Below are 12,443 nucleotides of genomic sequence, written 5' to 3'. Positions count from 1 at the left end.
GCCAATAGCACATTATCAATTAACACTTTTATCATTTCAGGATTAGACTTTAGTCTCTGATTAAACTCCTTTTTTGCTTTTCGATCTTCAACAGTTTCACTTAAAATACATTCTATTCTAAATTTGTTTTGATTATTTAATGTGGTAATAGCATGTAAATGAATTTTGTGATTTAAATGTAGTTTTAGATAATCTAACTTCCGTTCTTCCCATTTTTTTCCGTTAGCAAATTCACCACCAATTTTTGCTTTAGCACAAATGGTGCACACAACCTCGCCAATATCTTCACAATAATTAAAAATATTTCCAACTTTTGTCTTTTGTTTTTCTGGTTGAAATGGGGCATCAATATTTACGAGATGTGAAGGCCATTCTCTTTTAAAAGATTTTCAAGCCTTATTTTTTAACTCTGCTTCTTTTCTTTTTAACATTTTTAAACACCGATCAATATTAAACATCTAGAAATATATTAAATTTTATTAATTAGTCTTTCGATCAGTTCTAATTTGTTTATGTATAATTTATGTATAATTATGTGTAATTTGTTACTGTACATTTAATATAAAATTACACTTTTTTTATTTCATGGTTTTTATAGTAAAAGTTTAATACACTTGCATAACAATAATAAATAAAATACTAAAATAAATAATATTTATAAACTTACATAATTAGTTGAATATTTTCCTTGAAATACCAAAGAATAATCAATTCAAAATTGGAGTTTACTTGTCACTTATTCAAGGTAGTTTAGTTACACATACACGTATATGAAAAGTTTGTTTGTTTGTTAAGTTATGTCAACACAACACTTTGGCGATATGCCTAGGGGGATGCCTTACTGGCCTCTATATAGGCATTACAGATGTGGAGAAAACCCGAAAAACTCCACATGGCAAGCCCATCTGAGCGAGGCACAAACCCATGACCAAACTCCCAGTGTTAGGATACTAAGACCACTTGGTCACTGGTGATCCTTATATGAAAAGTGAATTGATAGTTTGACAGTTAACACTAAAACAAATGAAATTTCTTATAGAAAAAATTAATCACGTTAGTATCTAGTAAATCAAAACCATTACTCACATTTAAAACATACTTCCATACAAAATATTATCTATTAATCTCTATAAATGATCTGAATGATGCCAATTTGAACATGAATAAATCATGGAATGTGGCTAGGATGACTCATTCCCCTCTGCATGGAAGTTGTTCTATGAACTGTAAAACCCCTCTTCCCTCTCTTAATACCCCGTTCGCACCGAGCATTTCGATCTAGATTGTGACTAAGGTCAGAGAGAGTTCCGTGGTGCAAATGCTCTCGACCGTTTCAATCTCGATTGAAACGAGGTTCTATCGAGATTGACTGGAGAGAGAGTTCTTGAAACTAGATCCAGTCATAAGAGAGATCCCACAATCCCACGCGCGCAAGAAAATACAAGATGGCTGCGGAACACGTGTCGGGCTATCGACAGAGAAATAAAAAAGACAGCTGGAGAGATGACGACATCTGTCTATTATTAGATGTACGGCAAGAAAAAGTATTTATTTCTAACCAAAACTTCCATTTTGTTTGTTGGTGTTTGTGACTTACCGCGTAGTTACGTCAGTTTTATGATCGCGTGTAATAGCCAGGTTCTTCTCGAGCAGACTGCCTGTGCGAACAGCACGACGTTCGACTAGTGACAGTCACAATCCAGATTGTGGGTAAATCGAGATCGAAGTGAGTCATGGATTGTGTGCGAACGTAGTATTACATCAATACCCCCACCCCTTCACACGTGTTCGGCAAACCCCGGTGTTTTTCTCAGCAGTTTGCTTGCCTGATGATATCCATTTAACACAGGGCGAACACATTTGCACTTTGTGTTTAATTTTCTTGCTGGTATCTTAGGTGTTTGTGGCGTTCATTTTTATCTAATAATAACCAGTTCATATCAGTGTGCACACTCACCTGCGCAGCACATAAATTCATGTGCGCGGCAACAATTTGAGTAGTGTGCAGCCATGCAGCTTAGAGGGAACTTTGACTGTATTACAACGTGTTATGAAGTACTGCCATCCATTGAGAAAGAAAAACAACAAATGAAACCAAACAAACAATCAAGCAAACAAAGACACTTTGGTTATTATATTGATAATGAAATAAGATCATGAATATATCATTAACAAAAGAACAATTTTAATTTTATTTACTTTGACACTAATTTGCAGAAAAAGTAAAATTTGAACAAACATTAAAAATCAAAACATTTCATCAAAAACTAATGAATCTCATGCAAACACATTAATTAACATTCATTTGATTTTGAAATGCAAAGCAAAACAATTACAAAATGCAATTAATATACTAATCTAATTCATGTAAATTGGTAGCATAAATACAAAAAAAAAACACCAAAATACCTTCAAAATAGTTTTTGGTCTTATGTAGCAGATAATATGTTCATGAATATAAAATACCTTATTTATCTGTCTAATTAAAGAATTAAATATAGATTTTGACAGCCAAATTCAACATTTGAAACTGTTTTGATTTTGTCACTTCCACATACTATGTTATACCGAATATTTTTTTGTTGCACGTATCTTGTAAAATTGCCACAAACCTCGTGATATTCCTGAACGTCAGCATCTTGCCTGTCGTATTCCTCTTCTTCTTCTTCCGATTCACTTTCTAATTCGGGACCAATATAATTTCCAAATTCATCATATAAATCGGTATCCATTGTTTTATTAGACTGTAAAACAAAAATTATTTTAATAAAATATTATATCAGCAAGGTATGATGATGATGATGATGATGATGTGACAGTTGTTACAGAAAAGTGTACCTAGGTAACCCCAATGGCAGCACTTCGGTTAGCTTAGGTTACAATAACTATATTTTTAGTCGAAGCAGGACTGTGGAGTTGGAGTCGGAGTCATGGAGTTTTGATGTTTTAGCCGGAGTCAGAGTTGGATGGCAAGGAAAAGTTGGAGTCGGAGTTGGAGTCGGTAGATTTTTATGCAACTTCCACAGCCCTGGCAGGGCTGTTGAGTCGGAGTCGGAGTCAGAGTCGTGGAGTTTTGGTGTTTTAGCCGGAGTCGGAGTCGAGTCAGATGATAAGGAAAAGTCGGAGTCGGTAGATTTTTACGCAACTCCACAGCCCTGAGTCTAAGTTTCCTTTTTTTTTTTTATTTTGTTCAAGAACTACCGTGAGTGACGTTAAACACTCGGCGGCCCGACGCCGGCTCCCCTCCCGGAGGAGTCCGTCAAGAGCACAAACAGTCAGAAGCGCCACCATTGGTGTTACCTAGGTACACTTTAACCCAAATATTTCATTGTAACATTATGTCTTGTTTTATGAACCCCCTACTGATGGTCCTTTAATTGAGTTTAATTTAATTAATTCAAATAGTCAGATTCTTATTCAGTTATATTAAGGAACGAGCAATTGTTTATTGTGACGTAAATATAATTCAAATCTTCATTATAAAGTAAAATCTAAGCTTTGTACTAACAGAGATTGGATACAAGTAACTTTTAAGTGATTAATGTATAGGCGTATAAATACACAAATTACCTTAAAATAGTTTGCTAAATTCATAAAATGACCTTACTTTATAAAAAGATATTGTAAATTTGTTTACTAAATGTAAAATAAATAAATTTTTCATAAAAACGACTTACTCCTCGTATCAACCAAACATGCCAAACGACTACAAAACGATCTTGCCGCTACTCATACCGCCATCTGGTGTACGAAAATTGTTTTCGGAAATTTTCCCTTAAAAAGAAAAGAAAAAAACTATTAATTTTAATAATGAAATTTAAAATTAAGATTTGCTAATGTATTAAGATTTTATTGGAATATTTTTCTTTCGTAAAGTTTTGTAATAATTAAAGATAATTTAATTCGTTTTCTAAACATTTTTTATATGAATGGCCGAGTAGTTAAGGGGGCAGCCTATTGCTATGGGATCCGGGATCGAATCCGGAGGGGGTCGTAAAATCGCGGAATTTTTTAAATAATCTCTTTTTAATAGCTTTTTGTTTCTTGCCTTTGTATCAATACAAAATACTTTTACTTCTTTTATTTTTATATTTTTCTTTCGTTATGAATCGTGTACATTTTTTTTTTCGTACATTTACATTTATGGATTCGGCCAGGTCCACAATGGGGCTGATGACTGGATGATTCACCGTCGGGATTCTTGGGGTGTTCGGTGGAATGTTCTTGATATTTAGAGTGTTTAAGTAACAGGAGCTACTTCGGAGGGAGGTATCCGACTTGTGTTGAGGTACTTAGGTGTGTAAAATATCCTTATGATAAGATCGGCGGATGCACGGTATTTTCCACTGTATAAACTCTTGAGGAGGCGATCTTTGCAGGACGACTGACTGGATTTGTCATCGCTCTCACTTGTTATTTGGGTTCCTTCTGGGTTATTTCCATGAGGTCAGGAGTTTGTTGTTAGGGGTTTGGCGTCCAATACTGATAAAGTTCCGGGTGACGTACTAATGATTAGATGGATCATCCTCAACAAGGAAACAAGTCCGTGGGAAATAATTTTTATGGATTTTAACCTATCATCGATTTTAAAATGATTAGTTTAAAATAACACTTTATTGAGAGTCCCTTCGTTTCTCACATTTTTATTTTGCGGGTGTAGGAAAGGTGTATAGTTTGTCAAACAAACTGCTAGGTATACCGTATAGGTCAAGTTTTTTCCAAGTCGGTTATTACACTGGCAGAAATTGAAATTTCGATGCCGAGAAGCTGACAAGGCCAACAAAAATATGGCCTATCTATTCGATTTAATACTAGTTTCAAGACGACAAGCCGTGACTTGTCGTCTTGAAACTACTGTAGTATTCGTGCCCCCTACACACACTAACTATACATACAAAAAAACTCCGAATTTGTTTGCATTTCTCAACGTTTCAAGGTATCCTGAGCCCAAAAATGTAAAGATAATACTTAGCTTTAAGGGCATTATGAATTGCCATATCTTACTTTCTTATATACAATATAATATTTTCAATCTGACGGTAACACTGTTGCATGTCTTGCGTTCGGGCATCTGTCCATTACTTTGCTTCTATAAATTTATATCTTTTCCGTATTCGTTGCTAGTGTCTGTAAGAAGTAGACTTGTTCTCAGCAAATTAAAGTGTTTGTGAACTCATCAGTTTACTGCCATTTGAATATTAGGCTGTTAATAATACTTAATCTGTTGTTTGATTATAAAAGTAAACATTTTTCTTTCTTTCTGTTAAATAATTTGTGGTATGTGATGATTTACATTTACTGGTTTCGAATTAGAATTTTTGGAGAGAAAAGTTGCATGAATGAAATTCAAATTCCTTGTGAGATATAATTACTGTTATCATTGATAAACATAGAAGATACTAATGCTTGTGCGTATTTACATATAGGGCAAAATTGATTTCACAATTATTTAGACAGTGTGTATGTATATATATATATATACTGCCGATATAGTATATAGTATAGTATATTTATAGTATATAGACTGCCGGTAACATATACATATATACTGGCAGTCTATATACTATAAATATACTATATACTATATCGGCAGTATATATATATATATACTGTACTGCCGATTTTCAAAAATTTCTTATATTTTTCCAACAATGCGATTAAAAGAGAGCAGTCTGTAGTCGTTAGGATTATTAAATTAATAATATGCACAGAACAAATTCTTTCGTGTTGCAAGTTTCCATGTCTTATTCAAAACCTGTTTTATCTACGTGATTATTCCTACGCAAATGTGTTGTATTCTTATTAGCGTTGTTAGATGCACGAAAATTATTATTTTTAGAATATCTTTATAAATTTAAAATACTCAAACTAATTTCATTGTTCCTTAAAAGATGCGGAACATTGTCAATTAGTTTTATATTTAAATCCAAATAAAAAGTTAATTGTTCCGTTAAAAGCTGTATTCATAAAAGTACAAAGTGGAGAATGTGCTGGTAGTTCCGGAACTGGAATTCTCTCAACAGTCGAAAAAACATTCGGGTCTAATATGTGAAAGCACAACATCTGGTATGAAAGTGATTGACAGAAAGCGTTGACGTTGTTCCACTTGGAGTACGACAAAAGTATAGAGCATCTGTCACTGTCTGGTCGTAATAAAGTATGTTATATTTCCTATTTTTTCATTATTCCTCTACTTTGCAATATGAATTTTTTAGACTTGTTATACCTGAAATATAATTGAACCTAGTTACCAGAAAATGCTCACCTATTTGTTTTATTATTTGCTTCCCAAAATGCACTTCGGACCCATAAATGTTAATTCTTTTCGTCAGGAATTACTATCAAATGCATGATAGAGGCGTGTTGTTAAATGCTCCGAAGAGAAACGGACCGAAAATATGACAAAACGAAAAGGACAAAAATCCAGAATTTTATAAAAAGAAATCCTAAGTAAACTTCAGAAACATCTAGAAAAGCTAGGTTCTGGTGTTTCTGAATTACGGTTTAATTAGCAATTACGAAACTATAGTAAATCCTTTGGCATAATTTTTATCCTGGCATAACCCGCATCCACGTTAAGATCGACTTGTAAAAACATAACCAAAGGATTACACGCAGAAAATTATGGTTTATGATAGATATATTTAATTTTGTATATATAAATTGGATAATATATTCGATAATATATTATGTTTCGCAGTAAATCTCAATTTTACTGCCATTGCGTTTAATGCATAATAAAACAACGAAATATACACCGTAAATTTTTCAATCACTCAATGGTTTATACCAGTAAACGTATGCATCGTCCTCCTCGGGAATCACTTTATCGGGTGCTGCAAAATGTATAAAAATGGCACATTTGTGAAACGTGTGAAAAACAAAAATTATATAAAAAATACATAAATGGAAATGCTTACATTGTTCAAAATAGATTGTAGAATTATCCACTGCTTTATAAAGTTGCCAGTAATTTCTCTTCTCGGCATCATTGACTAGGCCAAATATCGAATATATATATTTACCCCACGGATAATCAATATATTTAAATCTGAAATGATTTAAATGTCGTTTTAATATAAGAAAAATGATTGAATTAGTATCAAATAATACAATTTTAATTAATCTTAATACAGAAAATTGCTGATATAATAATCTCTCAAAGGATATAACTAAATTATTTTCTATTGTGTTGTTTTTTGTATCGAGTGTAACTATTGTATTTCAAGAATCCATTGTCGCTAAGTTTTAACGGCATTTCTTAAATTGATTTCGTTTAAATTATATACTCTCCACCTGAAATTAGTAGTGGCTTGCCTCTGTACATCGTACTTTTCTGTTTGCGATAAAATCTAATTCCTTTCGAGAAAAATATTTGAATCGAAATAACGTGACTTTCGGTTTGCGTGGGAAGTTCATGTATAGCCTCCTACACCTAAGGTTTCCACGCCTTTCGTGTATATGACTCCGTTCTCGAGATTAAAGAAAGACAGACGGCTGACAATGAGTATTTATTGTCTACAATATTTTAAAATTGCAGCCCAATTACGTGGGAATGAGAAACTGCGTAACTTACCGAAATTTATAATCCACTTCTGAAGCTAAGCGCATGACATCGTAAAATGTCGAATTAACAGGAACGTTTAATAAAATATTAGAAATGATATCTTTATCTTGTCCAACGAAAATAAAGTAGCTAACACGATGCTTTGGAAGATTTTTAAAATCGAGTTCTTCCTGAATCGTAACATTGCCTGGAAAATTTGAATAATAAAATTAATAATTTCATGTAGAAATTGTGTAAATACCGAAGGAATTAATTAAGATACCAACGTGGTTCTATCATGTTGCAATTTATATTTCCCAAACTGACGAATGTCCTTCCATTCAGTATTGGAAGTATTAAGTAAGTTGCCAAACTATCTCCGAAGGACCCGTCTCGGTTTTGTTGAGAAATGATATAATTAATGGCTTTCGTTACATTCCATTTTTTCGCGGTGCTGACGTTTAAATCCATGGAAAATATCGCCTATCAACATAAATCGACGTATTAAAATTAATAAAATAAAATACTTACAGTGTATATAAGTAGTGACGAATTATAAAAACTTGCGTGCATTAAAATGGCAGTTGTGTATAAATTTCCGAAGCTACCGTCTTCGTTCTGTAACGTCGTTAATTCCCTTTTTAATGCGCTAAAGGTTAAAACTTTTCTATTATATTCAACAGTTTCATTCCTGGTAAAGTTTATGTGATACGACTTAATTCGGTTCTTCGTACACCACAACGCCATTATAGCATATGCCCGAGTTTCTATACAAGATTGCAGAAAATTAAATATATCAAATTTTTTTTTTTAAATTATACTAGAAATTCGATCAAAATAATTACAAAATTATAAATTTGCCTTTTTTACAATGATTTCATATTTACATCGATGCACCGGTCAGAATCAAAAAATAAATTTTTGCAATGTTCCTAGATTTTTATTTATTTATATTCCTTTATTCTCGAAATATAAAGAAATACAGTCGACTCTCCTATAACACGGTAGATACGTTCCGGTTTTTATGAATCCATTTTCTACGAGTCCTTAAATACACGAGCCAATCACAGCCCGGAACGTATGCAGTTTACGGACTATGGCTGTTTGAAAGGTTTTCTTCCATAAAATAAATCGATTCTAGACTACAGTAGCGCGTCGATTATCCGAATCAATTGGGGACTGGGGTTGCTCGGAAGATCGATGTTTCGGATAACCGATTATGTACGAAAAAATATATCAATTTATCCCATCTTGACATTTTTCTCCGTTGCGTGTCGCTTTGCGTTGAATTTTCGTCGATGTTAAGCCTAACGAAGACTATTGTATCGTTAAATTTGTTTTTTATTTTGTACGAACAAAATAAATATATTGAAAAATATAAATACAATAAAAAATTATACTTCAGAAGTTAATTTAGTATCGAAAACGTAAAATATTTGAGTAGCCTAAGACATAGCCAAAGATTGCAGCGCCACAGCACTGGCGAAANAATCGATTCTAGACTAATTTGACTCAACATTTCCAAAACACGTATAATTTTTTGGGAACTACGCTATAAACAAAAAATCGTACGATTACTTACCGAGTGTGCACCGTTTGACGACGCCATTGCTTAAGCTTGTTTTCAACGCGGAGTGGCGCATCGGTGAGTGATTGTTTTCTGATAAATTATTTTTCTGCGAAAAATTCGCTGAACTTTGGAGACATCATTAATATAAATATAATTTTTATGGACGTTAAATAATAAATGGTTTTTAGTAGGTCAGCTGCTCGTTTAAACTCAACGGTTTGTGCAATATCCGCTATTGGTCTGGATTCGACCAATCCTGTCGCGACTCGAGTCGGCGATGACGTTTTACCGAATTATAAGAGTTTTTTTTTAGCGTGTTTGTACGAATACGGTCGCAATTCTTTTCGCCGTCATATAAGAATCCGAACTATATGAATCCGTTTTATAGGGGGTCTACTGTACTCTGTATTATCAGAAATTCTTGTTATATTAAATTTCTGAATGTTTATTTGTAAAAACGAAATTATTAATGCTTTGTTTGTTATCGTTGCATTTATGTAAGAAATTTCTTATTTTTTGCACTAAAATAGAAGTACATAAATTGGGACAAATCTTTTGACAAAATGTCATTAAATGCTATTATATCTATGTTATCTACAGCTTTACGTAGCTTCATTTAGGTATATTCTACCATAGGTACTCATCTGTATCATAAACTTGAAAAGTATCTAATTCCATACATACCACGGCAAGAATATAATCTGATTAATTAAGAAAATTAATTTCTTACAAAACATATACATAAAATTAATAAGATATTAGCATAAAAACATAATTTTTCTCTTTATAAACTCTTATACTAATCAAAAGAGATATCATTACCTGTCAAGTGAGGTGAATCTTTCTTCGTTAATGTAAGTTCTAATTTCTTTAGTTGCCGCGACTGAAGAATTTGATTGGCATTACAAATTGCCAATGCGACCATAGGATTAATTGATTCTGTCTTTTCCATTTTTTCTTTCAATACTTCCACTAAATCGAATCCTTGAAAGTTTCTCGGATCGGAACAAATTGCCAGTAACGAATGTACGTACGATGCTATTTCGTATGCTTCCATATTTTCTATGCCCTTTCTGAAAATATATATATACTCGTACTTTTACCTAAAACAAGTACCAGTCGACCCCCCTATAACACTGTTGATAATTCCGTTTTATATGAATTCCATGTTGTACGAGTCACTTAGATTTTACAAATACGTGTGCCGAGCTGTGAACGGCTCACTTATTTGTAAAATCTAAGTGACTCGTACAACATGGAATTCATATAAAACGGAATTATCAACAGTGTTATAGGGGGGTTGACTGTAATCAATCGTCGAGTACAAAATATTTTCTATTACGTGAGTAAAGTTCCAGAAAGTTGAAGTTTCAGTTGTTTAAACATTAATTGACTTATATCTTTTGTATCGAAATCCAGATTATCAGAGAGACCGAGTGTGACAATGGCTCGACTCGTGTCCTTTCCCCAACCCCAATCTGACCTTCGTTGCTCGATCAACCAAGAATGCCCCCTATCTATACTTCGTCTTACTCTATGCAGATATTCGATTCCATAAACTTCTGTTACTAAAATAAAATAGAATAATTATATAAATATAGCTGATTATTAATAATATTTATGTAAATACAATTATAACATACGGCAATTGCGTTCGTCAGAACTATCCGTACAGTCCTCGTAACCGTCGCATGACCATTTTAATGGAATACACTTCCTATTATTTTTACAGTAAGTTTGATCACTGGCACAATTGGGGTAATCTGCAAATGGAACAATATATTTGATTATAATATAATTTTCATTTATAAAGGACTAGTAGCTCGGGACGCCCCCTAGTGGGCGTTCTTTACAAATTTCCATGAGACACGGTTCCTTTGACTTTTTTGTTCTTATCGATATGCTCTAAGCTCTGTTAAAGTCCGAATGGTAAGATTTACCATCCGAATGAAGAGGTGGCGACCCCCCCAAACCGTAGATCCCTGTACTAACAATAAAGTCAAAGGAACCATACCCCTACTCGCGACCCTTCGAGAGATGTAAGCCCCTGAAATAATAAATTCCTATTACAAATATACTGAATTATTTATATTGTTATATTGACCAAATAATAATTTATTGGCCAAATGAATAATAAAAATTTATATTGTTAATTTAAATAAGAATTAAAATTTGTTAATTTGAATGTTTGAAATATGACACACGATAGGGGCGCCTCTAGTGTCCATTATCAAACGGTTACGGGACAGACATCCGTTGAATGGGTTATATATATAGATGATGCGATGTATCAAAGGGAAGAAGATTCCACATTACGATTTACGTTGTAATCAAAATGAATGTTCTGTTTCAAGCGTTTATGCTTAAAACCAACCATTAAGCATTTTTTTATGATCACGTGCTAATTTCTAGAACTGTCAAACCGAAAACTAAAGTTTATTTTATTCTACTGCATAATTAATCCGATTGTCACGTTGAAATAGCAAATAAGAAGACATATCGGACTATTTAATTGTCAAAAATACAGTATAATCTAAAAACTTAGTAAAAATATATTATTCGATAGAATCCATTACGTTCTAAAGCATAAAAGATAATTGTGTTAAGGTCCGTAACGTGCTGGGCCAACCCCGAACCCAACTATACACCAGCAGATATCTTTCAATAGATCTGTAGTTCTAGATTAAATTAATCCTCTTTCGATCTATTTTCTAATTTAAAATATATGCTCTTAAAATTAGTAGTGGCTTGACTCTGTACATTATACCTTTCTTTAACAATAGAGTCGTACCGTAGTGTTTCTAACTGCTTACGGGGAAAAACATTTGAATTGAATTAACACGACTCGCGATTTGAATCGATAACTTATGTACCATTAATCGGGGCTTCCTGCCCCTAAACTTTCTACATCGGATATCGTCTTTCGTGTATCTGACTCCGTTCTCGAGATTAAGGAAAGAAGGACGACTGTGAGAATTTTTTCAAATTGCAGTCCAAGTACAGTAGAGCGTCGTTTATTCGAATCAATTGGGGACTGGGGTTGTTCGGATAACTTATTTTCGGATAACCGATTATGTACGAAAAAATATATTAACCTATCTCATCCTGAAATTTTTCTCCGTTGCGTGTCGCTTCGCGTTGAATTTTCGTCGATGTTAAGCCTAACATAAACTTTTTAAAATAATAATCGTGGCTACTGTATCGTTAAAAATGATTTCTTTATGTTTTACAAACGAAATATATACATTGAAAAATATAAAAACAAATAAAAATTATACTTTAGGCCGACTGGAATTCTTTCGGATAACCGACTTTCGGATAAACGAC

The 12,443-nt window shown here is 33.2% G+C and overlaps 2 protein-coding genes across 2 annotated transcripts in view; both read right to left on the bottom strand.

Moving 5' to 3' along the window:
- LOC111630730 (116 kDa U5 small nuclear ribonucleoprotein component-like) overlaps positions 1-3,774 on the bottom strand; it is a 32,757-nt gene extending 28,983 nt beyond the window's left edge. Inside the window, exons 1-2 of the mRNA XM_023374880.1 lie at positions 3,678-3,774; positions 2,613-2,744 (exon numbers count right to left, since the gene is read on the bottom strand). Coding sequence (XP_023230648.1) covers positions 2,613-2,732 — 120 coding nt within the window. The 5' untranslated portion in view covers positions 2,733-2,744; positions 3,678-3,774. The remainder of the gene's footprint in view (positions 1-2,612; positions 2,745-3,677) is intronic.
- A 2,913-nt stretch (positions 3,775-6,687) lies between these two features.
- Positions 6,688-12,443, bottom strand: part of LOC111630731 (uncharacterized protein CG3556-like) — a 7,223-nt gene continuing 1,467 nt past the window's right edge. The window contains exons 3-10 of the mRNA XM_023374881.1: positions 10,760-10,879; positions 10,459-10,684; positions 9,939-10,189; positions 8,114-8,313; positions 7,834-8,029; positions 7,577-7,754; positions 6,921-7,051; positions 6,688-6,836 (exon numbers count right to left, since the gene is read on the bottom strand). Of these exons, the coding sequence (XP_023230649.1) occupies positions 6,769-6,836; positions 6,921-7,051; positions 7,577-7,754; positions 7,834-8,029; positions 8,114-8,313; positions 9,939-10,189; positions 10,459-10,684; positions 10,760-10,879 (1,370 nt within the window). The 3' untranslated portion in view covers positions 6,688-6,768. The remainder of the gene's footprint in view (positions 6,837-6,920; positions 7,052-7,576; positions 7,755-7,833; positions 8,030-8,113; positions 8,314-9,938; positions 10,190-10,458; positions 10,685-10,759; positions 10,880-12,443) is intronic.

Source organism: Centruroides sculpturatus, unplaced genomic scaffold (assembly GCF_000671375.1).
Source record: "Centruroides sculpturatus isolate CEXI.00-Female unplaced genomic scaffold, Cexi_2.0 scaffold444, whole genome shotgun sequence".
In the NCBI taxonomy this organism is placed as follows: Eukaryota; Metazoa; Arthropoda; class Arachnida; order Scorpiones; family Buthidae; genus Centruroides; species Centruroides sculpturatus.
Note: the sequence above shows the minus strand (reverse complement) of the source record. Positions and strands in the feature narration are given on the sequence as shown.